This window comes from Lemur catta, chromosome 11, assembly GCF_020740605.2.
Source record: "Lemur catta isolate mLemCat1 chromosome 11, mLemCat1.pri, whole genome shotgun sequence".
NCBI lineage: Eukaryota > Metazoa > Chordata > Mammalia > Primates > Lemuridae > Lemur > Lemur catta.
Window position 1 is genome coordinate 13040665 of NC_059138.1, and position 17015 is coordinate 13057679.

The 17015-nt window shown below is 45.3% G+C and overlaps 1 protein-coding gene across 1 annotated transcript in view; it reads left to right on the top strand.

Annotated features, from left to right (window-relative positions):
- Positions 1-17015, top strand: part of KIAA1549 (KIAA1549 ortholog) — a 103418-nt gene that overhangs the window by 27303 nt on the left and 59100 nt on the right. Inside the window, exons 2-5 of the mRNA XM_045564137.1 lie at positions 5920-8622; positions 12425-12513; positions 13606-13783; positions 15057-15187. Coding sequence (XP_045420093.1) covers positions 5920-8622; positions 12425-12513; positions 13606-13783; positions 15057-15187 — 3101 coding nt within the window. The remainder of the gene's footprint in view (positions 1-5919; positions 8623-12424; positions 12514-13605; positions 13784-15056; positions 15188-17015) is intronic.

Below are 17015 nucleotides of genomic sequence, written 5' to 3' on the forward strand. Positions count from 1 at the left end.
TATCCACAGAGAGTTGAGATGACTCATCATGTTTTGGAAACTCTACAATTTAGCAAAGAAGCAGAAATAGCGGTGCTACCTGGATTGAACTCTCTAGAGATGCCTGGCACTGCCGTCCCTTGGGATGCCTAGGCCAGCCCGCGGAGGACATGTTTTCCCAGTGCTCATGCTGGCAGCTGTGAGCTGTCCCCTGGTGGACCGTGGGGCCTCCCAGTCCAAAAAGCATGCCTTTGCACAGGATTCAGTAAACAATTTAGCATGATTTTCAACTTAATTTCTTCAACAATTTTAATTCATCAGACTGAGTTGACAGAACGTGGTGTGGTGTGCGGAGCGTTCAGCTGCGGAGAGCACACGAGCCTGCCTGTCGGGGCTGGCTCTGCACCCGTGTGCTATTTTGAGCAAGTCAGCTTAAACTCTTTGAGCCTCATTTGCACTGCAAGGGGATTGGCCTAGGTCTTAAAGGATCCATTTAGCTTGAGAAGTCCATGATTCCATGATTGACTATTTGGGGAAGATTTCCAGATAGAAAAATATGACTTAAAAAAAAGTTGGATAAAAACACCCCATCATCTTGCCTGTGCCAATCTTAGACAAGTTCCCAGAGACAGCTGGGCCTCTCCCTCACTGATGTTTAATCACTGGATCAGTGTGGCCTGGCCCAGGCTGGTTCTGGGCTGTTACACCCAGCATGGCCAGCATCTGGCCCAGGACGAGGTACGCGGTAGGCACCCACCCTGTAAATAGGGGTCGTGCGGCCTAAATGGGAGAAAGGGCCTTCGAGCTGGCTGCTGGGAGAGCGTGGCAGGCCTGGCTGGGCCAGCTGGGAGAGATGCAGAAGCCAGGGCCACGTCCTTCGCGTGGGCGTCACAGTCTGAGAGGCACTGGTCTCACCCCAGCCCTTTCCTTTCTCTGTCGTCCAAGAGAGAACCTTTCACTCTTTTGAGAACAAACGCTTTAGAGCTTGAAAATTGATCTCCAGGGCTTGAAATTAGAGTCCCTGACGTCTTTTATGTTGTGAGAGAGACTCACCTGGGTTTTCTAGCCTCTTCCTGAATTAACTACAGAAGTAATCCCCAGTGGCATTGCAGCTGCTGTCTCTTCAGAGCTGCTTTCTGTCTCCTGGGGCTTGGCAGAGAGAGAGAGAGAGAGAGAGAGAGAGAGAGAGAGAGAGAGAGAGAGAGAGAGAGAGAGAGAGAGAGAGAGAGAGAGAGAGAGAGAGAAAGAGAGAGAGAGAGAGAAAGAGAAAGAGAGAAAGAGAAAGCATCCCAGCTTGGTTTGGCACACCTTCCATTTCTTAATAGGTAGTTTTTGTGCCTGTCATTTTCTAATCAGAATTTTTTTGTCCTTTTGGCCACTTTGTCTTCCCCATTCCCTGTCCTTGGAAGGCAGAGTCGGTTTAATTCTAACTTGTTTCAGACACTTGGGTTTGTAAATTAGCCTCTAAACGTTGCTTTTGTTATTTTATCTCTTGCAGTCTTCCGGTTCACTTGCAAATGTGTTTTTGATTTACTTTCAAAGGGATCTTGTTCCCCGTTCAGATCTTATATTTCAAAAACAAATTATAGCAGCGTTTTAAAATAGACATATAAAATGATTTGTCCTTAGGAAAACTTTGAAATTTATATGATATACAGTTTGACAGAATCATGATTTTATTACTTCTTAAATTTGTAAATTTTAAATCTTTACTATAGAAAAGAACAGCTGCTGTTTTACCGTGGATGTAATAAGTATCATGTTTTCTTTTACCCATGCTTGGAATATGACAGGTAAGAAATAAAAACACTTAGACAAGGAATCCTAGAGCCAGGTTATATGGAAGACAGCAAGTTATATTTTCATGAGCTGGGCACGGTGGCTCACACCTGTAATCCCAGGTGTGGGAGGCTGAGGCAGGAGGATCACTTGAGAGCAGGAGTTTGAGACCAGCCTGGGCAACATAGTAAGACCCCTCTCTCTACAAAAAAAGAAAAAAAGGAATATCCTCCTCCTTGTATTGCTTATTCATTTTTAAAAATTGTATTATGGAGAGAGGAGTATGATCCTTTTACGTAAGCAGTTTATATCTGGTCTAAGTTTGTGACTTTCAGATGCTAAGGGAACCAGCTAGAAATATTTTATCTACAGGACTAACTATTATTTACAAATTTTAGCGTATACAAACAAAATCTAGTCACAGAATTTTGTCTTAACTCCTGATTTCCATCTCTGCTAGTGAGTCACCAATACCTCTGGCTGTCCCTCTTTCAGCCTCTATGCAATTGTAAAAGCTGCTTTAATTCCATATTATATGTGTTTTGTAAACTCACAGAGTGTATGGCAGTATTGTTCATTTGTACCATCAGTATTTGTTTAGATTTAACCATGTTTATCATTTACTTACTGTTTATTCCCTCTTCTCAGCTCTTCCTTCTGGGATAATGACCCTTCTTGGGGGACAGCCTTGTTCCGAAGCTCCTTTACTGAGGGTGATCTGTTGGTGTAACCACTTTTTGTTTATCTGAAAATGTCTGCCAGAGAGTTTCCTGGTTATTCAAATCTAAGATCTTAGATATTTTCTCTGAGCACTTTGAGGATTTTGTTTCATTGTCATCTGGCTTCAAGTTCTGTGAAGTAGTTCTCTGCTGGTTTAATTGCTATCCCTTTTTCTCTGACTACTTTTATAATTTCTATTTGTCTTTGATGTTCTATGGTATCTTCATGTGTGTAAGCATGGGTTTAAAAAAATCCACCTTGCCTGGGATTTCTAGGTCTTTCTGAATTGAGTGATTCATGTCTCAGTCATTAATTTTGGAAAATTCTTAGCACTGTGTCTTCAAATATTGTCTCTACCCTCATCCTTCTATTTTTTATAAAACTTTGATTGAGTGTGTGTTGGACTGTCTGATCCTGTCTTCCATGTCTCTTAACTTTTCTTTTTTACATTTCTCATCTCTTTGTTTCTCTGTGCCCCATTCTGAGTAATTTCTTAAGGTCAATCCCCCTGTTCACTAAATCTTGCTTCAGCTATGTCTAAATTGCTGTTTTTTATATATATTGAGTTTTAAATTTTTAATTTTAGTATTTCTAAATGTTTCTTTTCCAAATATTTCTGGTCAGTTTTCATAGTCTCTTGCTTATTACTTGTGTTTTCAGTCTCCTCTTTATTATTTTAAATGAATTAAACATACTTTAAAAAATGTACCCCACAGTTCCAATATCTGACGTCTTTATAGATATGATTCTGTTTGTGTGGGCTTTTTTTTTTTTTTACTTTTTTCATGAGATTTCTCTTGATTTTTGTTTATGGTACCTAGTTTCCCTAGATGCTTTATAATTTCTAACTCTGTGCTCATATTTGTTGCAATTCCAGCTGCAGGAATACCTTGATGCCTGGCTCGAGAGTGTGTTCTTTTGGGCATGATTTATGTTAGCTTTTGATGGGCATTGGAGACCTGGTCCACTTTAAATTTTGATTCTCATTATATACTTATTAGGACCATACAAGTAGTACAGGTTCCAAATTTGGGGAGACTTTATGTACAATAGTTGCACAAAGTCAAAGTTGAGACAGATAGTTTTGTTTTTGATGGGAGGGGAGGTGGGTTTAATAGCAGAAATTTATTGTCTTATAACTCTAGAGGCTAGATGTCTAAGATCAGGGTGTCAGCAGGGTGGGTTCCTTCTGAGGCTGTGAGGGAGAACGTGTTCCCTGCCTCTGTAGCTTCTGACGGTTTGCTGGCAAGCTTTGGTGCTCTTTGACTTGTAGGTGCATCACTCTGATCACTGCCTTCATTTTCACGTGGTGTGCTCCTTTGTGCCTGTCTGTGTCCACATTTTCCCCTCTTACAAGGACGTCAGGCATATTGGATGAGGGACCCACCCTACTCTGGTCTGACCTCAACTAATTACATTCACAATGACCCTGTTGCTGAATATGGTCACCTTGTGAGGTCCTGGGGGTTAGGACTTCAACACAGGAACATTTGGGGGATGTAGTTCAACCCATGACAGTGCTCAGTCTGGGTTTGCTGCAGAAAGCAGAGCGTGAGACAGGGATTCATGTGGAGATATTTTATTCTAGGACCTGATCCCAGGGAAGAGAAGGGAGAGACTGAGGAAAGTTCGGCAGGGAAGAGGGAAAGTCAGCCCAGGGTATTCTCAAGCCAGACACTGATGGGACAGTTACTTTGTCTTGCTGTCCTCTGAGACATGGATATTTTTCTTCCCACTTCACTCTTTCCCTGAGGGTATGGTACTTCCTGAGCCTCCATTTGTGGAAGATGGTCTTCAATTGGGTTCTCCATTTGTCTAGGCTAAACACTTGCCCCTCACTCCCCTGTGGCCTAAGCACTAGGTCATCTGGTCTGGGTTCCCCTCGGCCGTGTGGCTACTTCATTGTCCAGCCGCTGCCCCCGTCCCGCTCCTGCTTTGTTCCTGTGCTCAGCGTGTTCACCTTACTGTCTCGCAGACTCATCCGGCCCTTAACAGGATGTTTTTAAGCATGTGTTAAGTGTTCTTCAGTGTTCCCAAGTGGAGGGTTTCAAGATCTCTAGTTTGCCGTGTTGCCAGAAATAGAAGAGAAATGATTCACTTCAAAGAAAAATAGTGTGAATTCAAGACTATCCCTATACTGTTTCATATACTGTGTCCTGATAGACTGTTGGGATAAGAGAAAGGAGGGTGTTGCTGTGGCTCTTGTTGGTTGCTCAGCCCCAGCCTGGACTGCAGTGGACAGATCTGGACCCTGGGCCTTCATCAGTGGCTGGGCTGTCACCTGTCCTGCTTCTCTAGGCTACGTACCTAAATTACAGATGGAGGTAATTATTAAACTTACGGAATAAGGATAGCTGTCACAAGGATAAAGAATACAAAAGTTTGAGTGGATGATAGGATGATTTTGGCACATGTCAGAACTTGGTATCCTCAGGCACCATTCATTCATTCATGAGACAGATGTTTATTAAAACCCTTATTTTATGTCATTCACTGTGCTGGGCACTGCAGAAACTGGTAAAGAGTGCCTGTCCTCAAGAAGCACAGAGTCTAATGAGCAGACATTAATTTCAGTGGGCATGATAAGGGATGTGACAGGTAGAAGCCCACGGAGAGCCACTAACCCAACTCTAGAGGAGGTTATAGCGATGCTGTGTCTGAAGGACCCGTAGGAATAACACAGGTAGAGAGCTCGGGAAGGACATTCCAGGTAGGGGGAGAAGAACGTGCAGTCATTAAGGCCAGAAAGAATTTGGTTTTGGAGAACTGCAGGTAGCTCATTTGGCCAGAGCATAGTTGGGGAGGTTGGAGAGTGGGAGTGATGAAAGCTGGGCCTGCAGGTAGCCTGGGGCCTTTGTGTGGGAGCACAACTGGGAAACTGTGGAACTCTCCTACCTGGGAACTCTCTGATGCCGTCAGAGCTGTCTTGTTCATTTCTCTAAGGAGCCACCTCCTATTGTGGAAGGGAAAACACATGGGCTTTGGAGTCAAGGCAGCCTTCTATTCAGATTCCAGCTCCAGGCTGTCTGGGTGGCCTTATAATTGGTTTATTTACCTTCTCTGAACCTCTCTTTCCTTGTGTGATGAGAGAGAATGGGCTAGACAGTTTCCCAAGGCCGCCTCGTTTTCCAGAATTCTGTGGTTCTGCGGAGATGAGTCTGTCGTTAGAAAGTAAGAGAAAAAGTATGTAAATGTGTACACAGACACACACAGCTTAAGTAAAAGTAGTGCTCAGGTTTATGAATATTTGCAGACATTGTCCCGACAGTAATTCTGGCAATTTCTGGCTTCCGACTAGCTGTTTAACTTCTAACTATGAATCATGGATATTTACAGTGAACGGGTGTTTGTTGAATGAGTACATTTTTATACCTGAAACTTAATGTCAGCAGTGTGACTTTCATGGCATCACAGCTAACCCAGCTTTGATTTTCTTGATAGATGAGCTCTCCCCGGAACAGCACAACCTTTCTCTCTCCTCCGAGGGGCTCGTGCTGAAGAGAAGCACCACGCACAGTGCTGCACAAGTGGCCTTAACCGAAACCGCCCCAGGGTCCCAGCAGAGCAGCTCCCTCCATGTCATCTCCTCTCCATCTGCCACTACTTTTGATATAACCTTTTTTAACCAAGGAAAATGGACCCAAAGTACAGCAGATCACAGCATCTTTGTGGCAAGTTACATGTCGGTAACGAGCAATGAGGTGGCCATCGATGAGGATGAAATGGATAACTTCCTGCCAGATGCTCACTGGACCAGCCCCCGGGTGGCTTCTCCAGTGCAGTATGTCACAGTCAGCTCGCCAGGGCCACCCAGAGCACCGTCAGAGCCCACGCTCACTCCGGCGCCACCCACGATCTCTGTACACGATAGAGAGGTGACATCAGCCTGGCAGACCACAGTGCGACAACCGGCAGCACACGCTGAGTCCCCCAGTCATTTCAACACCTTCCGATCAGCTTTTCCCACCTCCGAGGGCGTGATTCCAACTCCTAGTAGGAATTTGGTGCTTTATCCTCTTGATATTTACAGTCAGTTATCAAGCAGGACTTTGCCAGAGATTGTGGCGTCAGTGACGAACGATGTGGAAACCACCCTCCTCTTTAGCTCTGGGTCTTCAGAGCCCGAGCCGTGGGGTGAGGGGATTACTCACCAGCCGTCCCCGTCTCCGGGGGAGGTCTCACGGCCTCCAGAGGAGGTTTCGGCCGCAAGCACAGACAGATACCCTGATGTGACCACTGCGTTGGGTCAAAGTCTAGAAGGAACCATCTCTCCAAGAGCATCCCCCGCTGTGACTGTTGCCCACACAGCCCTTGCACTCAGCAGTACACGTTCCGCTTGGTTTTCAACTCCTCTTGCATTTGTACCATTTTCTACTTCTACAGCCGATGTTTCCTACAACCCCTTCCTTCCCAGCGGCTCCCGTGAAATGTCTGAATTGCTCGGCAATTCAGTGGTCCCCAGTCACGCGGGCGACACTCACATCCTGAGCCCGGTGGTGTCTTTATTCAGGCCGTACACGTGGTGCGCGTCCTGCGGGGTGGCGTCACCGCGGCACGTTCTGGCCTCGAGCCTTGCGGAGAAAGACATGGGCTCCGGGGATGGTGCGGAGACCCTGTCCCTGACCGTCTGGGAAGAAAGCAGCGTCTCTCCACCGAGCAGTGTCGTGGCGGACTTCTCTGAGTTTGAGGAAGAGCCTCAAATATTCAATACACTTTTCCCCTCAAGACCTGTTGTCTCACTTTCCTCTAGATCTGTGGATGTCTCAGACGTGAGCATTGGCATGTCGGCCGAGGTGGATGTGAGCAGTGTTGTGACCACCCAGGTGCACCCGTCCCACAGCCGCCTCCCCGGGCCAGCGTCACTTGGTCCTACTGCTGCCGCCTCCTCTGTTGCTGAAACCCAAGCGATGCCATCCAGTGTGGCCGCTGCGTTTTTCTCGGTCACCACCAGCGTTCGCCTGGACTCACTTTTCCCTGTCATAGCAAACGAAAGCACACCCTTGGTTGCCGTCCGGGAGCCGAGTCTTTCTCCTTCTTACAGTTTGGTTCCTTTAGTAGAGTCTTCACTTTTCTCTCACCAGGAAGCTGCCAGTTTTTTCGAACACAAACCTGGAAGCGTTTTGGATTTCACATCCAGCTTTTTCTCAACTCCCCCACTGGGATTCAGCAGCTCCGTCCTCTCCCCTTTGGAAGCACTCACTTCTCTGTCTCTGACGCCAGGTGACTTGTCACCCTCCATGTCTCAGTCTTTTTCTACCTTGATTGAGACATTCTCATTGTCCCACTCTGTTGATTTGCAGTCATCTCAGCATTCTCTTCCTAATTCCCCAAGCCTTGAGTTTTCTCAGCTCTGGCCAAGTTCAGTCCTGCCTTTAAATACCGCCACTTTCCTACCCGGTCACTCTGAATCGTCACCACGATCAAGCTTCCCCTCTGACTCTCCCGAGTTCACTGAAGCATCAACAGTTTCACTTACAGGTTCTGAAGCTCATTTTACCTCAGCTCTCACTGAAACTACCTCCCGTTTTGAGTTTTCACTCATTTCCCGTGAATCTGCAGTCACCACACTGGTGCCCTCCAGCTCTGAGCCCGTCCTTGACATCCTGACTGCTGGGACTCATGTAACGCCACCGTTGACTGCTTTCCACGTGACACCTGTTCTAACTGAGTCTTCCCTGTTCTCAACTCCGACACCTTCCGATGAGGGAGTCAGTGCCACAGGTGGTCGCTCATCTATCTCAGCCTCTTTCTCCAAAGCCATTCCCACTGGTACAGCATTGACTGCCGACGTGTACCTGTCATCAGCATCCTCGTTTGTCTCCGAGTTGACTCCCTTGCCTCTGCCAACAGAGCTGATCATTGTGGGCCCGTTGTTCACACCGTCAGATGTACCTCGGAACACCTCTGCTGAGCCGGGCACGTCTGACACTAGTGCTACCATTGCTGTTCCCACTGACACCACCCTGAATGGCAACACCGCGAGTGAGAGCCCCCAGGAGAGCAGCGCTGAGTCCCCCCTGCCCTCCCTGCATCCTGTGACCACCTTCACTCTTGAAGCAACAGTGGACACTCCAGCATTGGCCACTGCCAAGCCACCATACGTGTGTGATATCACAGTTCCCGATGCCTATTTGATCACAACTGGTAAGGGCCTGCTTCTCTCTGGCGGGGGGTGGGGTGGGCAGCTCTGGCCTTCCTAAGGTGCTTGTTTGCGGTGCTCCCGAGACTCAGAGCGTCATGGTGACGTGTAGGTGCTGGGCTTAGATAACTCCCTGGTAGTGATCCTCCCTCAACTGTCTGTGGTTCTCAGACAGTGATTAGCCTCTCTAAGCCTCTGTTTCCTCAACTATTAAACAAGGGTGATACTGGCACCTACTTCATTGGGTTCTTGTTAAGATGTAAGTGTATTCATGCATATAAAATACTTATCCCAGTGCCTGGCACATAGGAAGCACCCACAGAATATTACATATTAGTTAGTAGTCACAATAAGAACAAATGTAAGATCTAAATGAACCTTAGAAGTTTCTGGTAGGATCTTTGGCCTTGGAGCTCATAACCCACTGGCTGCATAGATGACATAGTCAGAACACTTCCATGTTTAGTTCAAGCAATGAGCTGGGCAAGTGTGTAAGGGCAACCCTTGCAGTTTCTTACTAATTTGCTATTCTTACTTTTCCTTGAAAGGAGGATGCACTTTGCTCTTGTAGATTCTTGTAGATGTCACTTGAATCCTGTGGAAAGAAAAACGAAGTGACTAAATATCCCTGAATCTGGTCACAGGCTTTGATCCCCTTCCCGCCTGCAGCCTGAGTTGCTGGCTGAGCAGCCAGAGGCTTCTCTTGCAGTTTTGCAGCTGCCATGGCCACCTCGAGGCGGCGTACGTCCAAGGACGTGCTTCTACGGGGGCGGCTTATTTCAAGGACAGTGTCCAGTGGCTGGCCTGCTAGGTCAGGGTCTCCACGTTTTTCTTCATAAGAACTGACTTAGGTGTGGAGTCTCCCGGGCTGTTACTGTAGCTTGACACAGCCTAATACTGACGAGCAGCCTGCCCTGGGTGTTGATTGGGTGGGGACAGAAGTGAGGAAGGGCAGAGAGAATGGCAGAAGAGGTAGAGGAGGAGTGGAGTGGAGCAGGAAGGAGTGGAGAGTGTGGACGGGAGGCGGGAGGAGAACATGCTTGGTCTTCCTCCATGCCGAGGGAGGTGGGCCACTGAGCCCCCGCTCCCTGCGGCAGTGCTGCCCTCTCTGAGGGCTGGAAGCAGCGGGAGCCCCTGCTCCCCCCACCCCAAAGGGAACCACTTGTTAATTCATGTGATGAATGATTATCGAGCACTTAGCATGTGTGAGGTGCTTCTAGAAGCTTTAAGGGATGCTCTAAGGGACGAATAAGGTGTGGCCCCATGCTGGGAGGAGCTCAGAGCCTGGTAGGGCAGATGGTGAGCCATGAGCCATTTTTCCTGGTGGCTGTAATAAAAATGGTTAGAGTTCTCTAGGAGTGCCTGTTTGGGGTGACCAGGGATGGGCTTGGAAGAATGTGAAATGGGAGATCCACATTAAAGGAAGAGTTGAGTGTTGTCCTCTGAGGGTGGAGGGAAGTGTCCTGTGGGGGGAGGAGACATTCAGCCTGGTGGGAGATTAGACTGTGTAAGAGGGGAGCAGGTACTTACCCCGGGAAATGAGGTTGGAACAAAATTACCAGCTGTAATCTGCAGGATCAGAGTAGCCCGAGGCAAGAGAAAAAGAGTTTCTCGTGTACTTGATACTTTTCTTTCTTCTTACAAAATTATTACAAAGTAGCTACAAAGGGTCAGTTATGAGGCACTTATTAAAACAGTTGCTATTTCTAGGAGTCTATGATATTTATGACACAGTTGTAATATTGTATCTTTTATAATTTTTCTGTGAATAATTATTAATAGAAACCATTTTAGTGGTATCTCTAAGAATATGAGGTACTTAACTTTCACATATGGTTCATGTTTAATGACATTTGGTGCCCTTTACTAGGTTTCCATGTTTTAAACAGCTTTTTGGAGTAAAATTTGCCCATTGAAAGTGTGCAGTTTCAGAAAATGTCCAGAGTTGTGCGTTGGTGTTACATTGTATTTTTTAGTGGAGATAAATGCCATCTTTTGCTTTCAGTGATACCTTTCCCCCAGAGGAAGTATGGGTTCATTTCCAGTCTTCATTTAGAGTTGACCTTGGTTTCTTTGTAGTAATTATCTATTAGAGAGTCCAGAGAGGGGGTTGAGGTCATTCCCTGTCCCCTGAAAGGATTCTTTTTTATGGAGCTGTGTAGTGAAACAGGACCACCCTAGATGCTGTTGATCCATGGCGGACTCTTAGGAAGGTACTTGGCCGTGTGTATCCAGGGACAGGTGGCTGCTGCCCTTCCCGTCCAGGACCTTTCTGACTCTGTGCCCCCTCTGGAGGTCTCTCTCACCGCTCTCCTCTTAGCTCTGGACATTTGGGGAAACATCTGTAAGATGATCATTTGCAGATGATCCCTTTTCCCAAAGACTCATGTCCTTTTCTGCCAGTATTGCAATTTTGCGTCTTACTCAGATAAGCTAGAGAAGGTGGAGGCTGTGCTGGTGGCCCTGGGGGCTGTGCAGAGTAGCCCTGGGTCTACCGAGTGATTCCTTCAGCTGTAGGGGGCTACTTGCAATACAACTCCCACTCTCCTCAGTAGGGTTTTTCTGTTTCTGACTTCCCGTTCTGCCTCCGCTTCCCACACGTTTAGCTCTTGAGACCCTCTCTCCCTCCCTCCTCCTCTCCTCTTTCTCCTCCCTCGTCTTCCTTCCCTTCCCCTGTCTTTCCCCCTCTCTCCTCATTCCCTTCCTTAAATAAGGTTTCTTTCCTGCTTTCCACTCTTCCCCCTTCCCTCCCCACTCATTTTGTCTTTCCCTTTACAATCCACAGCGTAGTCTGGCCCCCTTAGAGCCTGCGTGGGCCATGCGTTGGCCATTGGTGTAACCCAGCGACGTGTGGGGCTATGGATCTGTTCTCATGTTCTCAGGAACTAAAGAAGCCCCCGATTCGCCTTTTTAAAAAAATGTACATCACTGATTCATAGAAAAAAACAATCAAATATTACTTAAACATTTTTTTTAAACAAATGAAGAGTACAGAGTGATTGTGTCTCTGGTTTTAAAAATTAAAATCAGGAAATGAGAAACTGAATAATAATAGCAAATGTATTCCAATTGTGCTTTGTGGGAGGTTGATGGAGAAGGAAAGAAAAAATAAAAGGGGAAAGAACAAGCTTACTAAACACTGAGAAATGGGCTTACTTACTAGTATAGACTTTCACATAAAACTTTTTAAATGAGAAAATCGTTAAACAGAACTAGACTTTGGTATGAGAAATATTTTCTACATAAAAATTAATACATGGGAATTTTGAAAATCTTTTTTTCCCCTTTATTAGTGGTAAAACCTCTTGTGTTTTGAAAAGTTGGGATAGGAGACCTCATTTTATAGAAAAAGGTCATCTAGTTTTGTTGAGTAACATCTTAAGGCCTTTTAAAATATTACTTCTGAGAGCTTTTAAAGCCTTGTGTTTTGCCACTGGGGCCATAGCCAGAAGACAGCCTCGTATCTGTCCAGGTGGAAACGAGAACTAGAAGCTATTTGTCCCCTGGCTGGATCATGGCTGCTGATTCCTGATCTCACCTGCCAGAGGCAAAGGGGATTGCTGTGCACAGACAGTACCAGCACAGTTTACCTGCTACCTTCCAGGTCCTCCCTGCTGTTCCTCTATAGGTAATCAGCAGCGGTTCCATCCTTAAGCTCTGTTCTATCCTGGTCGGGGGCCTTATTTTTACAAAAAGACTTTCGAAGCTGCTAACACACTTTGGCACACAGTTGGTGTCTGGAAGTGTGACACCTTTGTTATTCATAATGACGCTAAAATGCATTTGGTGGTTGGCTTTAATTTGTAGTGCTGGCCAGAAGAGCGGTGCAGGAGTACATCATCACATCAATCAAAGAAGTGTTGAGGATTCACTTCAACCGTGCGGTGGAGCTCAAGGTGAGTCCCTGCGGCTTAGGAGCATGATGTCTAACGGGACCAGGGCTGCCAGGACCCAGGGGCGGGTTGGATGCAGGTTACTTCCGAGGAATCATTCTCCTTCCTTCCTTCCCCGCCTTGTCCTGGTTATCTCCTACTTGTTCTCTGGATCTCCACTCAAACGTTACTGCATCAGAGAAGGCTTTCCTGACCCCAGATGAGGTCAGGTTTAGTCCATGGGGAGATGTGTTGGCAGAGTTGGAACAAAGAGGTTGTTGGGCCAGAGGTGGCAGGTCTGGGCATTAACGATTCTGCTTCCCTCGATGCCCATTAAAGGACTTGGAGTAGAATTTAAATTAGATTTTAGAGTGAATACACATGTGTCTTTCTGTATATTTAGTGTGAGACAGAGGTAGAGTCCCAAATCTTTGATGCTGGACCCTGTGCTGGTATGTGTTCTCCCCAGTGAGCCCTGAAAGCCATGCTCTGTCTAGAGATGTGACATCCCGGACCAGAGCCGGGAGCCATGTATGACCAGAGCCTGTGAAATGGGCTCTTCTTCTGAATTGACACATGCTGTGGGTGTAGCATACACACCAGATTTCAAAAATGCAGTGAAAAAAGCAACATAAAATACCTCATTAATGGCTTTTGTATTGACTACACATTGAAATGCTATTTCAGATATGTTGGCTTAGGTAAAACATATTTAAAATTAATTTACCTGTTCTTATGTTTTTTAATATGGCCACTAGAAATTTGCAGACTGTGTTAAGTGGCTCCTGTTATATTTATTTTGGACTGTGCTGCTCAGTAGCATAAGGGTTCCTTTCTGTGTGGTTGAAATACAACAAACACCTTGAATTCTCCATAACTTACTATTCAGTTCATATTATTAACTATTCTTTCTCACCGCTCTTGTAATTTTGTGCTGTTTTTGAGAAGGCTGGCAGAGAATAAAATGAATAACTAAAATAAAATTGTGACTATCTGTGAAGCACCACTCACTCCTTCATTTGAAACTGCCAGTTTATTTTTTTACTTTTTTTTCATATTTGTCTAATACCACTTCTTTTAGGTTTGAATTGTCTTTTGTATTTTTTATTTCCCTAGGTTTATGAACTATTCACTGACTTCACTTTTCTGGTAACATCTGGTCCTTTCGTTTACACGGCGATATCGGTCATAAATGTACTTATAAACAGTAAACTCGTGCGTGACCAGTCTCCTTTAATCCTGTCTGTGAAACCTTCATTCCTGGTGCCAGAGTCCAGGTTCCAAGTTCAAACAGGTGAGACAACTGAGCACAGTTGTTTTTTTTGTAAATAGAATTTCATTTTATTTTTAAAATTTTTTAAAAATTGGGAATAATTTTTAAAATTTATTATTTAATTTTTTAAAAACTCTATAATTATGGAAAGTCTCAAGCACATACAAAAGTACACAGAATCGTTTAATGAACCCACATGTACCCATCCTATGGCTTTAACAATTTTCAGCTCCTGGCTGGTCTTGTTAAATCTGTACCCCTATCCGCCTCCCCTCCTCTCACATTATTTTAAAGTAAATCTCAGGCATCAAATCATCTCACCAGTAAATACTTCAGCCCATGCTTCTAAAAACTAAAGACTATTAAACGTATATATACTCACACATATGTGTACACACATACATATACATCTATCTACAATATCATCACACCCTCTAAAGTTAACAGTAATTCCTTAAGATTGTACTTACCTTTTTATTATGGACATTTTCAAATATATGCAAAAGTCAAGAGAATAACATCTTAAGCTCATGTATGCCTGTAATTAAAAAATTACCAATGTTTTACCAATTTTGTTTTGTCTATCCCCCATGAACATTTTGGGGACAGTAGAGTGTTTTAAAGCAATGACAGATATTATGTCATTTCACCCATAAATACTTAAGAATTTATCTATAATGAATTTATGTATATCTGAAATGTTTCAGTCAGTTGTAGCTTCTAATGCTCAAGCTTGTTGTGCCAGGTATTTTTCCATTTTAAAATGATACCAGTTGGCTAGGCATGGTGGTTCATGCCTGTGATCCTAGCACTGTGGGAGGCCAAGGTGGGAGGGTTGCTTGAGGTCAGGAGTTCAAGACCAACCTGAGCAAGAGTGAGATTCCATCTCTACCAAAAATAGAAAAAATTAGCCAGGTGTGGTGGTGCATACCTGTTGTTTCAGCTACTCAGGAGGCTGAGGCAGGAGGATCACTTGAGCCCAGGAATTTGAGGTAGCAATGAGCTGTGATGACACCAACCATACTCTAGCCAGGGTGACAGAGCAAGACTCTGTCTTAAGAAAGAAAAAAAAAAAAGATACCAGTTGCCTTCCTGTTGCATGTATTCATTTGGTACAAGTTGCTCTCTTCATTTCCATGAGATAATATTAGTACATAGAAATGGCATATCACAGTACTTAACCCCATGCCATGGATGAGTTAGTTGATTTAGGTACTATTTTTTTCCCTCTTTGTTCCTTAATACTTAAGAAGTACCTTGTTCGTGGGACTTTGATTGCTGTCCTTCTTTTCAGTACTTCAGTTTGTGCCTCCAAGTGTGGATACTGGCTTCTGCAACTTCACCCAGCGCATCGAGAAAGGCCTAATGACAGCTCTCTTTGAAGTGAGAAAACACCACCAGGGGACATATAACCTCACGGTGCAGGTGAGAGTATCACTGAAGGCAGAACGGAATGCCTTATCCTTGAAAGGGGAAATTATTTCACAGCGTTTCATTTACGATGTGCTTAACTCTGTTCCCTCCAGGGGAGGAAATCAGGTCACGTGGGCTAGTGTTGATCCCTACCTTTAGAGTAGGGTCTACGCAGCATAGATGAGCTAAGCATCTCTGAAGGTTTCAGAGTAGCTGCTCACCAGGGAGCTCAGATATGGTGAGATGAAGACATGACCACATGCAGGAAATTCAAGAATGTTCCAAAAGGAATGGTATCAACCTAACATCCAATGGGGGGATGCCTACATAGATGTAACATGGAATACCAGTCCATAACGTGGAATAACCATTCCATAACATGGAATACCGTGGGATGCTGTGCTTCACTCTTGACACAGGGTATAGCTGCAAAGAACTGGCTTTGTATGTATTGTGGATACTGCTAATGTTTTTATATTTCTTTCTTCTCTCCTCCATATTCTTTGTTCTCCCTTTCTGAAATGGATGTTAAATTTTGGCCCTCTTGGATCCACCTTCCATGTTTCTTATTTTTTCCTCATATTTTCCATCTCTTTTATTCTCTATTTGTACAGAATTACTAAACTTTGTTCTTCAAGTCATTAATTTAATCTTCAGCTGTGTCCATTATATTATTCAATCCCTCTATTGAATTTTTTTTTTTTAGCAGTCATTTTTTTTCATTGTTCTTTGCTCCTTTTGCACTGTAGCCTGTCCTGTGGGATCATCTTGAAGGATGATACAGTATCACCCTGAAACTCTCTGTGGACACTATTTAGAATTTAAAAAAATTTGTCTTCCATTTCCTAAGTTATCTTGGTTTTCCCTGCATCGTTCTGTGCGTCAATCTTGGTCCTTTGCTTTTGTGCTGTTAGTTTCTATAAATGTCTGGAGACCATTGGTTGGTTGGTTGTTAGGAATGAGGAACCAGCTTATTTATTTGGGCAGCTCCTATGGCTTCCCCTTCAGCTGTGGGGTCTGTTTCTACATCAGCCCCTCTCCTGATGGGAGAGTTCATCAGAGCGCCGGGTGCCGGGCAGAATGTCCACATGGGCCTCTCGACATCTCTCTGGGTGTGGTGTGTGGTCAGGGGCAGACGGAGAACACCCTCTGTCCAGTGTCAAGATAAGGAGTCTTTTCTCTGGGGATGGGGCACTTTAGCATGTTTCTCAGGGCAGAGCTGAGAGCTGGCTGCTTTTTTTTTTCTTCTCCATTTTCTTTCCTTCTTTGTCTCTTGTGTGCACTGGAGTTATCTCAGTCTTTGCCCAGCTTCTTGCTTAGAGCCTACACCCACCATAGGTCTTCTAGTCCCCTCGGGCAGGCGGTCCATTTCCCTCAGGGAGCAGTTCTTTGGGCTATTCTGCGAGAAGATGTAGCTGCCGCTGGCACCCCTGTGTTAGCCTGGGTGTGGCAGTTGGGAAAGAAGGGGAGGGTGTTGCCTCAGCTCTTTGGAACACAGGCTCTCAGTTAATCCTGCTGCTGACCACTCTGTAGCCCATCTGGGTCTCACTCCCGCCGACCTCTGCCGCAGCCCCCAGGCCCTCTGGGGAGAAGGGCTCTCAGCTCTGCTGCGGGCCGTGCCGGTGTGTGTTTGGGACCTCCGTTCCCTCAGTTCTGGTTTATATCCCTGTGATCCGTCCTTTCTCCATATTCCAGAAGTCTGACAGAGTCTCAGGTTTTCTTCCAGTCTCAGTGCTCCTGTGGATTTATTCCCCTTTGTTCGGCTAACAGTTATTTGAGTGGGATTTGGGGTAGGAGGGAGAGAGGGAGGACTATAAATACTCGTGCTCAGTTCATCCCT